General features: G+C 46.9%; 1 protein-coding gene across 1 annotated transcript in view; it reads right to left on the reverse strand.

Annotated features, from left to right (window-relative positions):
* The window catches only part of NMT1 (N-myristoyltransferase 1), a 33,786-nt gene that overhangs the window by 12,073 nt on the left and 4,579 nt on the right, over positions 1 to 17,134 (reverse strand). Inside the window, exons 2-5 of the mRNA XM_059997967.1 lie at positions 9,825 to 9,933; positions 7,214 to 7,358; positions 1,191 to 1,309; positions 538 to 629 (exon numbers count right to left, since the gene is read on the reverse strand). Coding sequence (XP_059853950.1) covers positions 538 to 629; positions 1,191 to 1,309; positions 7,214 to 7,358; positions 9,825 to 9,933 — 465 coding nt within the window. The remainder of the gene's footprint in view (positions 1 to 537; positions 630 to 1,190; positions 1,310 to 7,213; positions 7,359 to 9,824; positions 9,934 to 17,134) is intronic.

Genomic DNA, 17,134 nt, shown 5'->3' on the forward strand with positions numbered 1-17,134 from the left:
GCCTCTGGAGCTCTGGGCTCCACCTCCCCAAAGCACCATCACCTCCTCTCTTTCCGCTTGGCCAGTCTTCCTTTCCCTCCCATTTCAGGCAGGCCCCCACCGTGCTGGCCTCATGCCTCTACCTTCCCGGATATTAAACGAGGCCCGGGAGGGTGGGTGGCCCAGCCAGGCGAGGTCATTTTCATACTACTGAGCATGCTCAGGACATGGATAGAAAACGACCTCTTTTCTTTCAAATCTTAGCAGGTCTCATCCCTCCCTCCCTTCTTACATAAAGTCACTATACAGTAGACGATCTTTTCTTCTGGGTACCAATTCCATAAAGGAATCCCTCACCCAGTCATTCTGTCTTAAATAAGGTTTTGATTCTAAGCTCCACGAGAAGCAAGTCTCCTTCAGATGCAGAAACTCAAAAATCGCATACTAATTTGTCATTAAAAGGATGGCTCTTAGCAGGGATGAAAAATCTGGTGCCCTGTCGTTGTTCTGCTCTATGCCTGGCTCTGGAACCTTAATAAGAAAGCCCTTACAACTCACCACAAAAGAAATTCGGGAGAATAATCAAATCGGAACATGTTGTCATCATCTTCCACGTAATTCTCATTCAGGAGGGTGTAGAGTTCTTTCAGCTGCAGGGAGGAGGAGCTGCCTTAGAGGTATTCTGCCAGGGGTGGGGACGAACTCCAGTACCCTGGGGCTCCAAGCCTTTCAGGACAAGGCAAACTACCAACAATTATGTTTCATCTCCCAAATCCTTTTCATGGCAGGGACTCCTGGAACAAGCACCCTAGTGCTTAATAGGAAACTGAGCCACCAAGGGTAGAGTGGCAGACTTAAGTACATGAAGGGGCAGACCAAGAATGTCATCCAACTAACCAACCACTCCATCGTTAAGACAAGGGACTGAATAAATGGATGAACAAGAAAAATGAAAGCATGAAGGAAAGGTATCTGCCTCGGGGAGTGGCAGGGGTTAACTCTCAACCTGCCAGAGAAGCCAAGAGCTATTTATGTGGAGTCGTGGGCAGGCCCCAGGGGCAACAGATGGGGGCTCTGCTCAGACCTGCTTGGCTCAGCTCTTAAGACAGCCCTTGAGGAAGGCCTGAGTAGAAGCCGTCTCGATGTGACTGCAGGCCTGTTAGTGAAAGTGGCAGCCGGTCCACACTCCTGGCCCACCCAGGCCTACTCACCACACCACGGTCCCCCAGGTCCAAGGCATCCCAGGCGAAGTCCTGGGGCAGCGTGTAGGGCTCCTGGCGGATGCTGTCTTTGTCAGGTTCCACGGGACCATGTGTGTTCACGACTTCCCCTGGAAGAAGAGCACAGCCATAAGCCTCACCCTCGGCTTCCTAGGGAAGGAAGGGGCTCAGCTCAAAGACTGACCTCAGCAAATTCCTCCTATCCCTAGGAGCCCTCCATCTCAAGGACACTCTGTTCCTGGCAACTGCAGACCATCTCTCCAGCTGCCCTTGGCCCCTAGCTGAGGGCCAATTCATGGCCAAGCTTAAGAACAATCAGCGGGATCCAAGGTGGTTGGTTTCTTGGACATTCTTTTAAATCTCCCTTTGGTTCCTGAATGACAAACATTTATCTTGACTAGTTTGGCTCCCTGCCTCCTGGTTGGTGTAGAGTGCTGTCATGGCCCTGGCCCAGGCCCATCGACCTGGATGGATTTGTAAGGAGTTGCAACAAGGCCACTTTTGTGTCAACAGCAACAACAACGTACTGGGCCTATTCCTGAGCTAGACAATGGCGTCCAGGCGCCAGGCTCACTATGGGCCCCGCCAGCCTTGGCTTTGAACAACGTGGGCCAGTTAACTGCTGCTGCCAGCTCAGGCCCTCGGTGTTTACAGAGCCCTGTGAGCGCCTTCAGGCTGAATCACTGAGTCTACACCACGCTGCTGGGAAGTTACCCCCCGATGGGACATCTCCACCCGGGACGGACACCCTTCCCCTGTGGAGTACATAAGAAGTGAGGGGGGTACTGAGAAGACAGAGCCCTGATTCCCAACCCCTGCCAAATCAGACCTATCTGATAAACTCAGACAAATCAGCCACTTAACTTTGGCCCCTGGAATTATTTGGCCCTGGCAGATTCTACAATTCAGAGCTCATTCATATTCACAACTTAGAAGAATGAAATGTTTAGTACATTTTGAAAACAGTCTTTCCAGGGGACCACTCAGTACACGGCTCCCAGCACAAGGCTCTAGGCACTCAGTTCATGCTTTTACTGACATTCGGACTCCTGGCCCAAACACACCATTCTAACGCGTAACAGGAAGCTGTGGACCCTCCCAGTGACGGATCTGTGGGGCAGGTGTAGTGGAAACGGCTGCATCCAGCCGTGAGCTGAGCACAACACCATCAGGACTGACCGTCTAACTCTCGCCCGGCACATTTACTGAACACCAGTCAGACATGGCATACCAGGACAGAGCTGAGAAAAGACAAGGTCCCTGGCCTCACAAGATACACCATCTTCTGGGGAAATATTCAAGAAATGAGTCATTACCAACGTGCTAAGGGTCACAAATTGCAAAGTACAGGCAACAATGGGGACACAGCAGGGAAGAATTCAGCTAACTCTTATTTATAAGCTGCTCCCAAATACGTTTCCTTGGGAAAGCGGTTATATATTTTTTCCCTGGTTTAGAAATTGGCCTTTTGATTAATTCATAAAGCAGCCCTTGTGACTTGGTTTAATATAAGTCAATCCACTTTCAATTCCCTGCCACGTATAACTTTTTGAGCCTACCAAGCCAAGGGCTGGACCCTTGGAAGGTACCAAGGATTTCTACTCTAGTCTAGGTGCTAATCAATTTTCCCTATCTTGTTTTGAACTTATACCCTTTGCAAAAGACGTTTTCACTTATCTATCTTTGGTAGTGTTGGGTCTTCATTGCTGCACACGAGCTTTCTCTAGTTGCGGCGAGCAGGGGCTACTCTTCATTGCGGTGCGTGGGCTTCTCGTTGCAGTGGCTTCTCTTGTTGCAGAGCACAGGCTCTAGGTGCGCGGGCTTCAGTAGTTGTGGCACGCGGGCTCAGCAGTTGTGGCTCGTGGGATCTACAGCACAAGCTCAGCAGCTGTGGCGCACAGGCTTAGGTTGCTTCGCGGCATGTGGGATCTCCCTGGACCAGGGTTCGAACCCATGTCCCCTGCATGGGCAGGTGGATTCTTAACCACTGCACCACCAGGGAAGCCCTCCAAAAGACATTTTTAAACTTCAGAACTTTTTTATCAATTTTTTCCCCCTAAATGATTTCATGGACAAGACACTGGTGGTCTTTGCCACTACATGACCATAGTCTCAAGGCCAAATCATTTCATTTAGGCTGGTTACTAGGTCCTGCATGCACCAAGCATTTCCATTTGCGCCTTCACCATGTGTTCACAGAATCCTAGAATGCTCCAGCTCTGGGGCAGGAACTGGCGAATGAAATGGACGTAGGTCCTCATCATCATGGGTACCAAAGAGACAAGCAAGCAGGCACCTGTCACTCAGTATAATGAGAGTCCACGACAATGAAGTATGGTAGGAGGGGGAGGGGTCAGGAAAGACCTCTCAGAAGAAATATCTAAAGATGTGATCTCAAGGATAATTAGGAATTAGGCAGGAGTGGACTGGGTGGGGCAGGGAGGGTGGGTACACTGAGGGAACAGCACAGTCAAGGCCTGGAGATGAAGTGGGGGGAAGGAAGGAAACTAGGAGAGGAGGCTGAAGAGGAGAGCGGGGACCGATCGTGGAGGACCCTGCGAGCTACTACCGAGGCTGGACTTCATCCTCAAGGCTGTGGGACATCCTGAACGGGTCTTTAAGGGGGAGGGGAGGGAGGAGTGACATCCTGAGATTTGAATTTTACAAAGAGCACTCAATAAGTGCTCGTCAAGTGACATTACTGAGTGAACTTTTATACAATATTCAATTGGTAAGTCTTCATCTACGTGTTGACAAACCAGCTCTCACAGGTTATCTCAAGGCTGTGTGCCATCTGCGAGACATAGCTGGCGAGGCAGAGTCAGAGCAAACACCGCGAAAAGCAGCACTCTGAGCAGACTCGCGGCTCGGGGCGCCAGTAAGGCTGAGAGCGGCCCAGGGCTCCTGCCTGCCACCTTCCAATGGCTCCTGAGCGCCTCTGGCTGAGTCGGTGCGGGCTGCTCTGCAGAGCACGGCAGGAATGCAGCCAACTGTCTCTAGGCCACCATGAGCCAGCGAGCAGCTGAGGAGGACACTGGGAACTCTGAAAGAAAACCCTGGACCTTCAACAGGTTTCTTTCTGTACACTCTACCCCCAAATGCTCTCTCTGCCTTCCGACACCGAGATCCAAAACCAAGCGCCACGGTGCACCTGTGAAGGACTTGGGAGAAAAGAATGTGAGATCTGGGAGACCTTAAGCCTAACGAGCAGGACAAGGGACAAAGTGGGGAAGCTTCTCTCTCAGGGCCCGGGGCAACCAAGTACGCATCCGCCTTCTCCCTTTCTTCGGGAGAGTTACTTTTTAAACTAATCTAACAGTGGCCAGATTCCACCCCACTAAGGTCAGGCAAAGTAAAAGGATTCCTCACCACCCCCCGACTAGCGCAGGAAAAGGGGTGACTGAAAAAGGAGAAGGACATGGTCTGAAAAGGGAGATCAAAAGTTGATCTGGGAGCACAAAGAATTGTTATACAGCTGAAGACACTGGCTGTTTACAGGCCTTTCAATGGTGAACTTAGGATGATTTTTTTAAAAAAAATACATTTATTTATTTATCTGTGGCTGCGTTGGGTCTTCGTTGCTACGTGCAGGCATTCTCCAGTTGCAGAGAGCAGGGGCTACTCTTCGTTGCAGTGCGCAGGCTTCTCATTGCGGTGGCTTCTCTTGTTGCAGAGCATGGGCTCTAGGCGCGCGGGCTTCAGTAGCTGTGGCACGCGGGCTCAGTAGTTGTGGCTCATGAGCTCTGGAGCACAGGCTCAGTAGTTGTGGCACACGGGCTTAGCTGCTCCGCGGCATGTGGGATCTTCCCGGACCAGGGCTTGAACCCGTGTTCCCTGCATTGGCAGGAGGATTCTTAACCACTGCGCCACCAGGGAAGTCCCAGATGATTTTAAACTCCTAAAGAATTCTAAGTCTTTTGAGTGAAATGCAATCTAACTCTCACCACAAGTTGGGGAGTGCTGCAAACACAGTACACTTGATATGCTTGAGTCTCACAATTATCAGCCCCCAGTTAAGTGGAAAAAATTAAAGCAAGAAGCTGTAAATCACTCTACCCTAAGGACAGTCAGAAGCAGAACTGGGGTGACACCTCAGCCACGTGGACCAACTGATGCCTATAATGTGGTACTTTCTATGTGCTGACTCACAGACACAAAGGAATCCTTTATTTGGACCTGACTGACCGCGGACCTGAAAGGCAGACTGGCCAGAAGCTTGGAGTGATCACTCTTCCCCAGAGCCCCACACCACACACTGCCCAGAAGGCACATCGAGGAGAAACAAAACAGCCCCATTCCACCTTCCCGAGGCCATCTAGGTCCCTGTGAGCAATAGTGTGGCTTTGTCACGAGCTTTCTGAGAACAAAACGGGAGTACTGTCTACATACAGGTGGAGAAACTGAGGCAAACATCAAAGAGTAAATGAGCTAAAGCAGAAGAGAAGCCCATTAATCCCAACTGGCCTCTTCACCAGGTTCCATGTCTATGAAGAATGGAGCAAAGTCACCCATTTGCAAATTCTTAATGAAAAATAAAACCAAACCAAGACCCCATCTGAAAACAGCCAAGGTGCACAGCAGCCCCCCACCCCGGATGCCTCTTCGTGCAATTCACTCAGAGGTGGAGCGTGTGGCTCTCGATTCTTCCTGCTGCTTCGTGGGGGAGTGGTCGCCGGTGCCCGTTACCTGTAATACCCTACGAATAGTATTGCTGTGACCCAAAGCCTTGTTGGAGGGCTTAGCCAGTGGCCTGGGACCTGGCTGACCGGGACAGCTCAACAGACCTGGTGGATGGGTGAGGGCAGGGTTCTAGAACAGTGCCTGCTGCTGATTCACGACTCACAACCATCCAGGCACTGCCTTGCTTTGCACCCTCTGGGGGGCACGTCTCAGCTTGCTTCTGGATTGGGACTAAGCTGTCTACAAACTGCATCTGCTCCAGAGCAGAGCTTCTCAAACTTGCAGAGTGGACACAAATCCCCTGCACGTTCTGATTCTGCAGGTCTGGGGCTCGAGATTCTGCATTTCTACAAGCTCTTAAGCAATGTCCATCCTGCTGGCCGGAGGGGCACACTCTGGAGTAGACGACTCTCCTTGGGCACAGCTGCCCCTCTCCCCTCACCAGGCTTTCATTCTGCCCTCACCCCGCTCTTCCCCACCAAACACACTGTCAAACCTCACTGTGTCACTGGAGGGGAGCAGCAACATGGACAGCCTGAAGGTCACTCATGTTTGTTGTTAACACACGTTTTTCTCAACATACCTACTTTCCCAGTCACACAGAAAATAGGAACTGGGCTATCAATGGGTCTAGGGGCATGATGCAACCCACTGCAAAAACGTTCTGTCAGTAACACCCTCTGAAGTCAGCCGTCAAGGTGAGCTGTGGCTCAGTCTCAGCAGGCATCTCTAACTCTGCTACGACCAGTCTCTTCCAGAATCCTTTTATTTTCTGCCTGCCCCGCTCCTTTGAGAGTTCATCATAGCTTTCCAAAGAGGTGCCGACCAAACCTGCATGCGGTATTCCAGGTGGAACTAAACTATCACTGGGAAGCAAAATGTCAAATTATTTCGCATCTATGAAGCACGCACTGTCTGAGAGACAAGGGGAAGAGGCTGGGGACTGGCCCACTCCAGATTAAACACTGCCCAGATAAACAAGTCTCCCCATAAAACCTATGTGGGAAGACAGGTCCATGAGCGCACATCCCCACTCACCATGTGCCAACGCCCTGTTTTTCTTTGTAGATTTATACTGGATGATGATGCACTACAAGGACCATTACTTGTTCTCAATATGTGTTACTGTGAAATGATAAGGTCCCTGGACAACAGCCTTTTCTGAACTGCACTGTAAAGACTATCCTCTAAAAACCACCACCAAGGAACAACAGAACTCTCTCGTACTCCCTCACAAATCCAGCACAGAACCCTCAGCATGGCTGAGGCACATCCCTCGCCCCTGCCCTTGCCCTTGCCTTTGCCTTCGTCTGGGGAAGAAAGCGAATACATACCCAGTTTGGGGACGGGCTGCGTGTCCCAGAACTGGTAGCTTCGTTTGCTAGCCTCCTCCATGGTTTTCGCAGGTCCCTGACCTACTGAAAAGAGTTCAATGGCCTTCTGTATTTCCTGGATCCTCTCTGCTGGCAAAGAGTTCATCTGAACAAGACAAAGTTGGGGAGAGAAAAGGCCCATTATATTAATAAAGACTTTTGATTCATTCAAGTCCAAGAGTTAAGGGGGTACAACTCAAAGAAGCGGTGTGGTTCCTGAGAGATCAGCTGTTGAAGTACAAGTGGAGAAGGAGTGGTCGACGACGAGCAGTATGATAGGGAGGTGCTTCCTACAGGGTTTCTCCTCTTCTTAGTCTTACGGTGGTTGACGGCAAAACGTGGCTTAGCGTAAAATTTCAAACAATGCAGAAATGTAAAAACACACAGAAGATAAAAAACCCAACAGTCCCATCCCTCAAATATAATCCTTGTCATCAACAGTCTTAAATTTGGGAGGTAGGGTGAGAAGAGGCAAATATAATTTCAGACTTTTTTGCATGCAAGTTCCAAACACACACACAATTTTCAAAGACTCAAATTGGATCGTACAGTATTATTTTACTGACTGTTCTTCTTCAAACACTATGTCTTAGAGACCATTCCACGCAGTCACATGGACCTGCCCATTCCAACAACTGAGTCCCCTGCGTGCACAGACTACAATATATCTGGCCAACCCCCTACCAACGGCATTTTGGTGATTTGAGTCTTCAGTTTTACAGACAATGCTGCAATGAACTTTCTTCTACATCTATTTTTGCTCACTGAATACGTATTTCTACAGGATAAAGTCTAAGAAAGGAGGCTTGCTGGGTAAAAGGAGATGCATGTTTGAGATTATATATATTGTCAACTTACTCTCTAAAAAGAGAATATCAATCAACCCAGTGAACAGTGTATGGGCGTGTGTTTCTCAAGACCCTCATCATCAGATTTACCAAATCTTAATCTCTGCCAATCTAGGGGAAAAAAAATGTTGCTTTAATTTTCATTTCAAATTTAACCATCTTTTCATATAAAAACCTTGATTTTTTTCTTTGTGAATGGCCTACTCATTTCATTCTCTTAAATTTACTGATTCATGTATTGCAAGTATTTGCCTAGTTTGTTGTTTACCTCTTGACTTTTACAGAGAAGTTTGAAATTTGTCACTTTTTCTTTTATGGCTTCTGGATCTTATGTCCAACTTAAGATTATACAAATACCCATAACTTCTAACACTTCTACTTTCCGACATCTTTTTTTCATCTAAATTGTGACGGAAAGAGAGAATATAAACCAATATATTTACATTGCTTATTCCTGGGAGGTAGAACTGGAAATGATTTTCATTTTCTTCCTCTTGCTATGTTTTTTTCTAATTTCTTTACTATGTATTCCAACACTCTCATAAAGAGAAAAACAGAACGGCTATATAAATGGTGTTTTGTTGAGATTTTCTAATCTCAAAGTGAACCATTTTGATAAAGGTTTCAGTTCAAACCCCCCTGGAGTCATCCAAACACCCACCGCCAGACAAACAAAGAAACCAACAAGAATCCCTAAAGCCAAAGCATGGGCTTGGGCTAGGATTCCTGACTGAAAGACCTGGGTAAACCACCGCCTCTCGTCTTTAAAATGGGAAGACCCCCACCTACCCTGTAGAGAAATTGAAGGTTGGGGTTAATTTAAACCATGTGCCTGGCAAGAACCTAGCTGGCCAGCATGGTGGTCAATAACGGTAGGATTTTTTTTTTCACAGTGGGTTTGGTATTGAAAATATCAAAAAAATGACTTGAAGCCATATCTCAGTAAGGTAGGAGATTCAAGTTGGAGTATGACTTTGGAGGCAAGAAGCAAGGGGCGGGTACACTGGAATGATGAGACTGGACTTCTCGTGAGGCCTGTAAACTGAGGCAATTCTGAAAGAATTATGGGTAAGTTTCGAGCTTCCTCCAGGGCCTACTTGGAAGAGGACAGCACTTACCTGAAATAAAAGCTTTTCTTTTTTTAATGTGGCTTTATTTAAGAAACAAAACAATCCTTACCCATACTTCTGGGTTTTGTGTCGGTGTGTCAGTCTCAGAGGTAAGCTCTAGGCCAATGGTTCTCAACTATGGAACTCAGAAATGGGCTCTGTGGGAGTCTCAGTTCTCATTACAATAACTGTAGCATCAACAGAATGCTTGCAATATATAAAGGTCCGCCTTAATAGGAACAGGCCTTTCATTCTCATAGTGGTGGGGACTGAAGACAGAAAAGGCCGAGAACCACTGCTCTAGGCCACAGGGGCGGTCACAAGGGAATCGCTCTGTGGCACGTGGCACAACACCCCATGCAGGTACGCACCTATAAATTCTGAGGGGGCACCAGGCTTGGGAGTCAATGTCTAACGTGCTGTGCCTTTTAAGGTAGGATAGCAGTTTCATCACCTAGGTCGAGGGCAGCAGAGGGCAGCAGAGGGATCCAACTCCTCCCTCTCGAAGTAATACCAGTGGGGACTGTCAATCCACACTGTTCCTATACATTTACCCCAACACCCTCTCATCTGAAAAAGCGACTCTGTCACCAGAAAACAGAGACTCCTTGTTACCTTCACAGGCTGATCCTGGGCTGAATCTGTCTCACTGCCTTTCTCTTTCTTCTTTTTTTGTTTCTTTTTCTTCTTTTTGGCTCCAGTGTCATTGGCTGGACTCAAACCACTGTAAGACAAAGTAAATACTGATGCAGGGTTTTTAAAAAATCATCTGTTTTGAGCTACCCTGACAAAGAGCTTTCTGTAGAGCCAGACCCTCCTTAATCAAGCCCGTTGGCTTCAGAAGCAGACCAGAGAGTCCAGGGCCCAGAAGGGGCACTTGGAGGACACCCGCAGACACAGCTCTCCTCTCCACTCCCACCAGAGCCCAGGGAGGGAGCAATGTGCAAAGGATGGCCTATTTGTTTGAAAGGACCTTTTCTGTTCTTGCTTTTATTTTATGCGGTTTATTTTCTTTCATTTTTGGCCGTACCACGTGGCTTGCGGGATCCTAGTTCCCCGCAGGGATCAAACCCGGGCCCACAACAGTGACAGCGTGGAGTCCCAACCACTGGACAGTCAGGGAATTCCAATGGTTATTTTCTTTAGATTGCCAGGTTGCTGGCAGCAAAGGCAAATGATAATTGTTAACAGGGCATTCATACCACCAACACTTCCTTAGAGCCTGGAATTTAAAGGGATGACAGCCCAAAGTGGTCTTCTGGAAACTCTCCCTCGCTTCTGCTCCCACCCTCCTGACGCATTAGGTTTTCTGAGTTGCCCCATCTGGACCTAAAGCACAAAGCAGTACTGGAAAGGGACGAAGGAACAAGAAAAAAGGTAGTTTAATGTGGCTGTGATCTGTGTCCAAAATAGTCAAACGCTCATGAGAAATGCCTAAATCAGGCCTGTAGGACTGAGAACAACCACCAGCCGGCTCAGACTGGGTGATCACCACCAGCAAAACACGGCACTAGGAATCTTGGGAAAACAACAGCAATGAACAACCAGCCACCCCTGCTAAGAGGAGATTTACATGAAACGTGTGTGTCTGTGAACCACAGTAATGGGGATTTCTCATGCTGCTTTCCCTCTGCATGAGTCACCCAATGAAGGCAGCAAAAACAGTTTCTTAGCCACATTTAACAGTTTCCTACAGGCTTTCATTATCGTTTTCTGTATTGTCTCCCAATATTTTTGAGACACAAATCATTATCGTTTTCTGTATTGTCTCCCAATATTTTTGAGACACAAATCATATATTGATTTGAGACACAAATCAAAACACATTATACTGTGTTTTGCTAACATTTTCCATTCATTTGCTCCCAAATGTTTTTTCCCAATTCCTGTTGATTTTAGGATAATAGTTTTGATTCTGGGTTTCCTTCATTTTATTGATGAATTTTAAGGTTCAGCTTGCAGGCTGCTTTCCTAATTACTGGTTTTTTAATAGATTTATGTATGTATGTATGTATGTACTTATGGCTGTGTTGGGTCTCCATTGCTACGTGTGGGCTTTCTCTAGTTGCGGCCAGTGGGGACTACTCTTCATTGAGGTGCGCGTGCTTCTCATTGCGGTGGCTTCTCTTGTTGCAGAGCACGGGCTCTAGGTGCACGGGCTTCAGTAGTTGTGGCTCACAGGCTCTAGAGGGCAGGCTCAGTAGTTGTGGCGCATGGGCTCTAGAGCACAGGCTCAGTAGTTGTGGCGCATGGGATTAGTTGCTCTGCGGCATGTGGGATCTTCCTGGACCAGGGCTTGAACCCGTGTCCCCTGCATTGGCAGGCAGATTCTTAACCACTGCGCCACCAGGGAAGCCCCCTAATTTACTGTTGTAGTTGGTTTTTGCCATGTCTAAATTGATTTGGGCATTGTCAGACTGGGAGTAATGCCGGACTATTACTCTGCCATCCTCCCTTGAAATCTTCCATTAAAAAGTCTAAATTAGGAGTCGAACACAAGGGTACAGTGAACCCTAATCTGCAGAATCAGCTAAGTGCAGGGTTTTATTTTAGCTGTACAGTCTAGATAATCAATTTTTCAAAGAATTCAAACAGTATAAAATACATTTTACATACCATATGATAAGTATCATTTAAGCTTTATTTTATAATTCAGAAAGGCTTCATGGTCTTAAAGTGCCTTGGAGTTATTATGAATATTAATTATCATCTCATAGCACGTGGTACTGTATAGGGAAAAGGTAGCGTGCTGCTATTTCCCGTTGCAGAATGTCCTAAGATTTCTCTTGTCCTAGTCTGGTTAGGAGTGCTTGCATCCAGACTTCACAACCTTGCACTTGGACTAAAGTTATCTCCAGCCTTTCCTGGATCTCCCTGACATCACAACTTCTCTGCCTCCTCCTAAACGCTACATAACAGTGGGACTCACCTCTGTGAAAATGGCTTTCCATGAGTCCCTCCCACGCTTGAAAGCCTACAGTGACAGCAGCTTCTTATTCTGGAAGGTATCAAGCCCCGCTTTCCCCTCGGCCCATCACATTCAGTTCCCATCTAGCTCATCCATCCTTACTTCCCCTGCTCGGGAATAACTGTGCCTGCACCCGTGGGGCCAGGCCTCTCACCAGGCCCCTGTTGCAGAAAGACTAAAGCCAGGGAGAGCAAGTAAGGTCCTGACTTTAGTCGAAGTGTAAGGTTCTGACATCCAGATGCAAGTGCACCTCCTAGATACCATATTAATGGGACACACAAGGCATAACACGGAAGGAAGACCGGTAACATTCAGAGGGGGAATAAGGTAAATACCTTAAAACCAGATGCTCAGCAAAACCCCCAAGGCCATGGCAAAGAATAGGAACCATAAAGCCATTTACAGACTGAAGATAAAGCTTTCCTCTTATTATCTCAATTTTGTTATTATGCACAGGCCTGTTCGCAGCCTATGACAAGCCTGTGTGGTTTTCTGATTCCAGAGACAGTCTCACTTCAGTCTCCGGATTGTATGCAGCATTATAAGGTTTAAAAGCTGGTTGATGGGGACTTCCATGGTGGCTCAGTGGTTAAGAATCCACCTACCAATACAGGGGACACGGGTTCGATCCCTGGTCTAGAAAGATCTCACATGCCACAGAGCAACTAAGCCCGTGTGCCACAACTTCTGAGCCTGCGTGCTGCAACTACTGAAGCCCGCATGCCTAGAGCCCGTGCTCCACAACAAGAGAAGCCACCGCAATGAGAAGCCCACGCACCACAACGAAGAGTAGCCCCCACTCACCGCAACCAGAGAAAGCCTGTGTGCAGCAATGAAGACCCAAAGCAGCCAAAAATAAATAAATTTAAAAAAACAAAAAGCTGGTTGATGGTAGGAGACAAAGCAGCATTCCACTGTTGATACAATTTATAAGTCCTTATTCATTTCAGCTTATGGAATGAATTATCTGGTCCCTGTATATGAATTACCATAAGAACTGTTTTTATGGAAAGAAGAATCAAAAAGGTTAAAGTGAAGAACTGCTGCATATTAACTAACTGAATACTTACTAAACACAATTTCACATAAGGAAAACAGAAGAAATTACTTCCTCCGACTGTAGACATCTTCACAAATAGGCAAAATCGCTAAAAACTCCCTTCCTGCCTTTGCTCTTGCAATTCAGTGGAGCCACTTCCGTGTAGCCATCTCTTTCTGGACCCCATTTTTGTGGACAGACCCTGGGTAGAACTCTTGTTCTGTTTTATGCATTATTAATAAAAGTGCCCAGCAAACTCCAAGACCCAAACTAAAACCAAAGAGCTACTTTCATTTTCCTTGGATTGGCTTGAATTTGCACATGCAGCTACTGAGCAACGATCCTGTCTCAATTTGTACATCAAGAATACGGAGACACCTGAAGAACAAAGGAAAGTTTAAAAAAAGTCACTGTCACTGAGCTACCAGGTATTGAGCCATATTCATGAGAACACTATGAGCTCAACATGGTTTGACAGTCAACAACCCAAACAGGAAGACAACTGACTCGGAGAAGAGACTTCCAAGGAGCACAGTAGGGTTAGCTCTCCAGGTGATTATAATACCGTTAATTATCCATAAGAAACCAAGCTCAGAGGCCTTGAGAGCAGGTCTTTAGGAAGCCAATACCATTTCACAGGATGGCTTCAATCTGGATTTGGGAAGAACCAAACCAAACGACCCCATGGAAGCTAGGCTGGTCCTTCTCAAAAGAATTTGGCTTCATTTTTAAAGGGACCTGGAGTCCATACCCACTGGGTGAGTATCCCTGGGCATGCTGGGACTCCGCAAATTAAAACAGAAATCTCTCAGAGATCTCTCTAAACCTGCCAGTCACCTTAACATACTTCAAAGGGACTGGCCAAAACCTTGGAATACAGCAAATCAAAGTCTAACTTTGGTTCATTTGGTTCCAAAATAATGAGCAGAGAATTAGTGAAACTTGCCCCCTTTTCGGGGGGGGAGGGGTTGCCTGCAGTGGAAAGGGAGATGGGAATTCACATAAAAATTTTGAAATGTACATTCTAAAGTTGATCAACTCAAGTCACTAACGACCAACCTAGTGAATATGGGATGAATGAGCAGAATGACAAACCAGGAACAGAGAAGTAAAGTAATCAAGAAATGTCATTTTTAAATGAAGGTCAAAATATTCTAAGTTCAAACATATAAGAAATCCTATGGATGCTCTGGTATAAAGTCAGGGCTGGGGACTTCCCTGGTGGCGGAGTGGTTAAGAATCTGCCTGCCAGTGCAGGGACACGGGTTCGAGCCCTGGTCCAGGAAGATCCCACATGCCGCAGAGTAACTAAGCCCGTGTGCCACAACTACTGAGCCTGCGCTCTAGAGACCGCGAGCCACAACTACTGAGCCTGCGTGCCACAACTACTGAAGCCCGCACGCCTGGGCCCGTGCTCTGCAACAAGAGAAGCCACCGCGATGAGAAGCCTGCGCACCGCAACGAACAGCAGCGCCCCGCTCGCCGCAACTAGAGAAAGCCTGTGTGCAGCGATGAAGACGCAACGCTGCCAAAAATAAAATGTAAATAAATAAATAATAAAATAAAGTCAGGGCTGGGGGAGGAGATGGAAAATGAACTTCAGTACTTATTTCTAGAAATAGAATGCAGCACCAGAGTGTGTGCTGGTGGGAGGGAAGGGCAAGCTGATAGAGAGCAGCTCGAGCTGCCAACCTCCAGATAACAGCAGCAGCGCAGGTCCATGACACAGGCCTCCTCTTAATCCTACTGATAACAAAATCCACTCAAAGGTGCGTGGCTGAGGGACAGAAGTTGTTTTCCTGGGAGCTAAACCACCAGAGCTGGAAGGAATCTCAGGGCCATCTGGCTTAACCTGTTGTTTACAGAAGAGGAAACCAAGGCCCAGGGACGTGAGGCATCAACTAACCAACTAGTACCCAGGGACAAGTCACCAATCTAACCACTTGGCCCATTCCTCCCCAAACACTGAAGTCTCATTCCCTGTGAGAATTTATCTGAGAACCTTCGAAAGCCCTAAAACAAATTGTTGCGTATCAGAGGAGCAGACAGTAAAGGCAGTGAGGAGAGGGAGCCATGTTTTATCCAGAAAGCCTCCCTGACTCCTCCAGCTCTCATTCTCATTGATGTCTATCTGTTTTAAGATTATGATCTCCCACACAATTTAATACTTCATATATATAATGTGTTGCTGCCTGGCTTCCCAATGAGATAAAAATTTTCCTGGTATAGGGACCATATCTTTCACAGCTGTTTCCCACAGCATCCCTAGTTATGCTGAGCACACAGTTGACAGTTCAACAAATATGTGCCTGACTGATGCTTTCCAGGCATAATAGACTAAAATAAAACCCTGAAAAGCTAGAACCCAAAAGAGGGTCAGCAAAACATCTTTAGCAATGTTTCCATAGGACAGCTGTGTTAACATTCTATGAAAGCAGTGGCGATGCTGTGCTCTTTTGAGCCACTGTTTGAGATTTTAAATTATCAAATTTCTTATGAAATTATCAACTTTCTTATTCATTGTCTTCTCCCTCCTTAGGACCTGTTCTATCTCTATAAGAGTTAAAACAGAAAAGCTCCACTTTAACGACTTCAAACGGTTCCAATGTCTTAAACACAGACCATGGTTTAGTTTTTTGTTTGTTTGTTTGTGGTACGTGGGCCTCTCACTGTTGTGGCCTCTCCTGTTGCGGAGTCCCGATGCGCAAGCTCAGTGGCCATGGCTCACGGGCCCAGCCGCTCCGCGGCATGTGGGATCTTCCCGGATCGGGGCACGAACCCGTGTCCCCTGCATCGGCAGGCAGACTCTCAACCACTGCGCCACCAGGGAAGCCCCATGGTTTACTTTTGATTATGAGATCAAAAGAAAAAAAGAGTTCAGAAAATAAAATTCACGACTTTTGGTTACCTGTTTTCTACCCCTAAAATCTGGAAGTTAACTTTTTAGGCTAAAATTCAAAATTTCCAGAGAAACTTAATAAATCCTAGCCTCTAACATCCTTTTGATTCTACTTGTAGACATCAGGAAATCCTTCTGCAAATCAATTTTTTTTTTTTTTTTTGGCCATGCCAGTGGCTTGCAGGATCTTAGTTCCTGGACCAGGGACTGAACCCGGGGTCACAGCAGTGAAAGCACCAAGTCCGAACCACTGGACCGCCAGGGAACTCCCCTTCTGCAAATCAATTTATTCATGAGGTATGATTTACCAGCAATCTTATCGGTACAGTATTCAGAAGGCCCAAAGCCAGGTGAATGCAATGGCATTTACAAGGGGGCCCAGGTAGAAACTACATGGCATGAATCTGTATCAGCTGCCGGTCCTCGTGCTGAGACTGCAGGATCCCTTAATGCAATCCCCCAAACTTTGCAAACTCCCACCAATCAGTTATTCTTATAAAAAGCTGCTAGTGAGTCCTAAATTACTGTAAAAATAAAAACACTCTACTACTGCCATCAAGGTACCCAGGAGGCCTGTGAAAAGAACGGCAGTTTGTGGCAAGGATTACTGCTTTTACTGCCACCCTCTGCCCTCCCGGGGATGGTTAGCCAGAATGTTGAGCACGCACAAGCCAATTCCTGTCATGAAGGAAAATTGGTTTTTACGGGTCACAAAAGCTCTGATACACTAAGTAGTTTACAGTGGGAATGAGACAGAAATGTAAATTCTACATACTCTGGGTTGGTTTGGTGAGCTAGACTGTAACCTGGCAACTCCTAGGTCAAGTCAAATGCGGTTCAGAGACCATTTTCAGTAATTTTCAGAGCAGTGACTCAATGCTGGCAGCCATTTCACACACTGGAATGAACTCTGAAAAAGATATCAGTCTATCAAGGACGGTTTAAAGGGGCCAGTCACCTCCATCGCCAACGGGCTCCCTAGTTTGGGAAAGTCCGTGGGTTATTGAATGCATCCAAAG

Source organism: Delphinus delphis, chromosome 19 (genome assembly GCF_949987515.2).
Source record: "Delphinus delphis chromosome 19, mDelDel1.2, whole genome shotgun sequence".
NCBI lineage: Eukaryota > Metazoa > Chordata > Mammalia > Artiodactyla > Delphinidae > Delphinus > Delphinus delphis.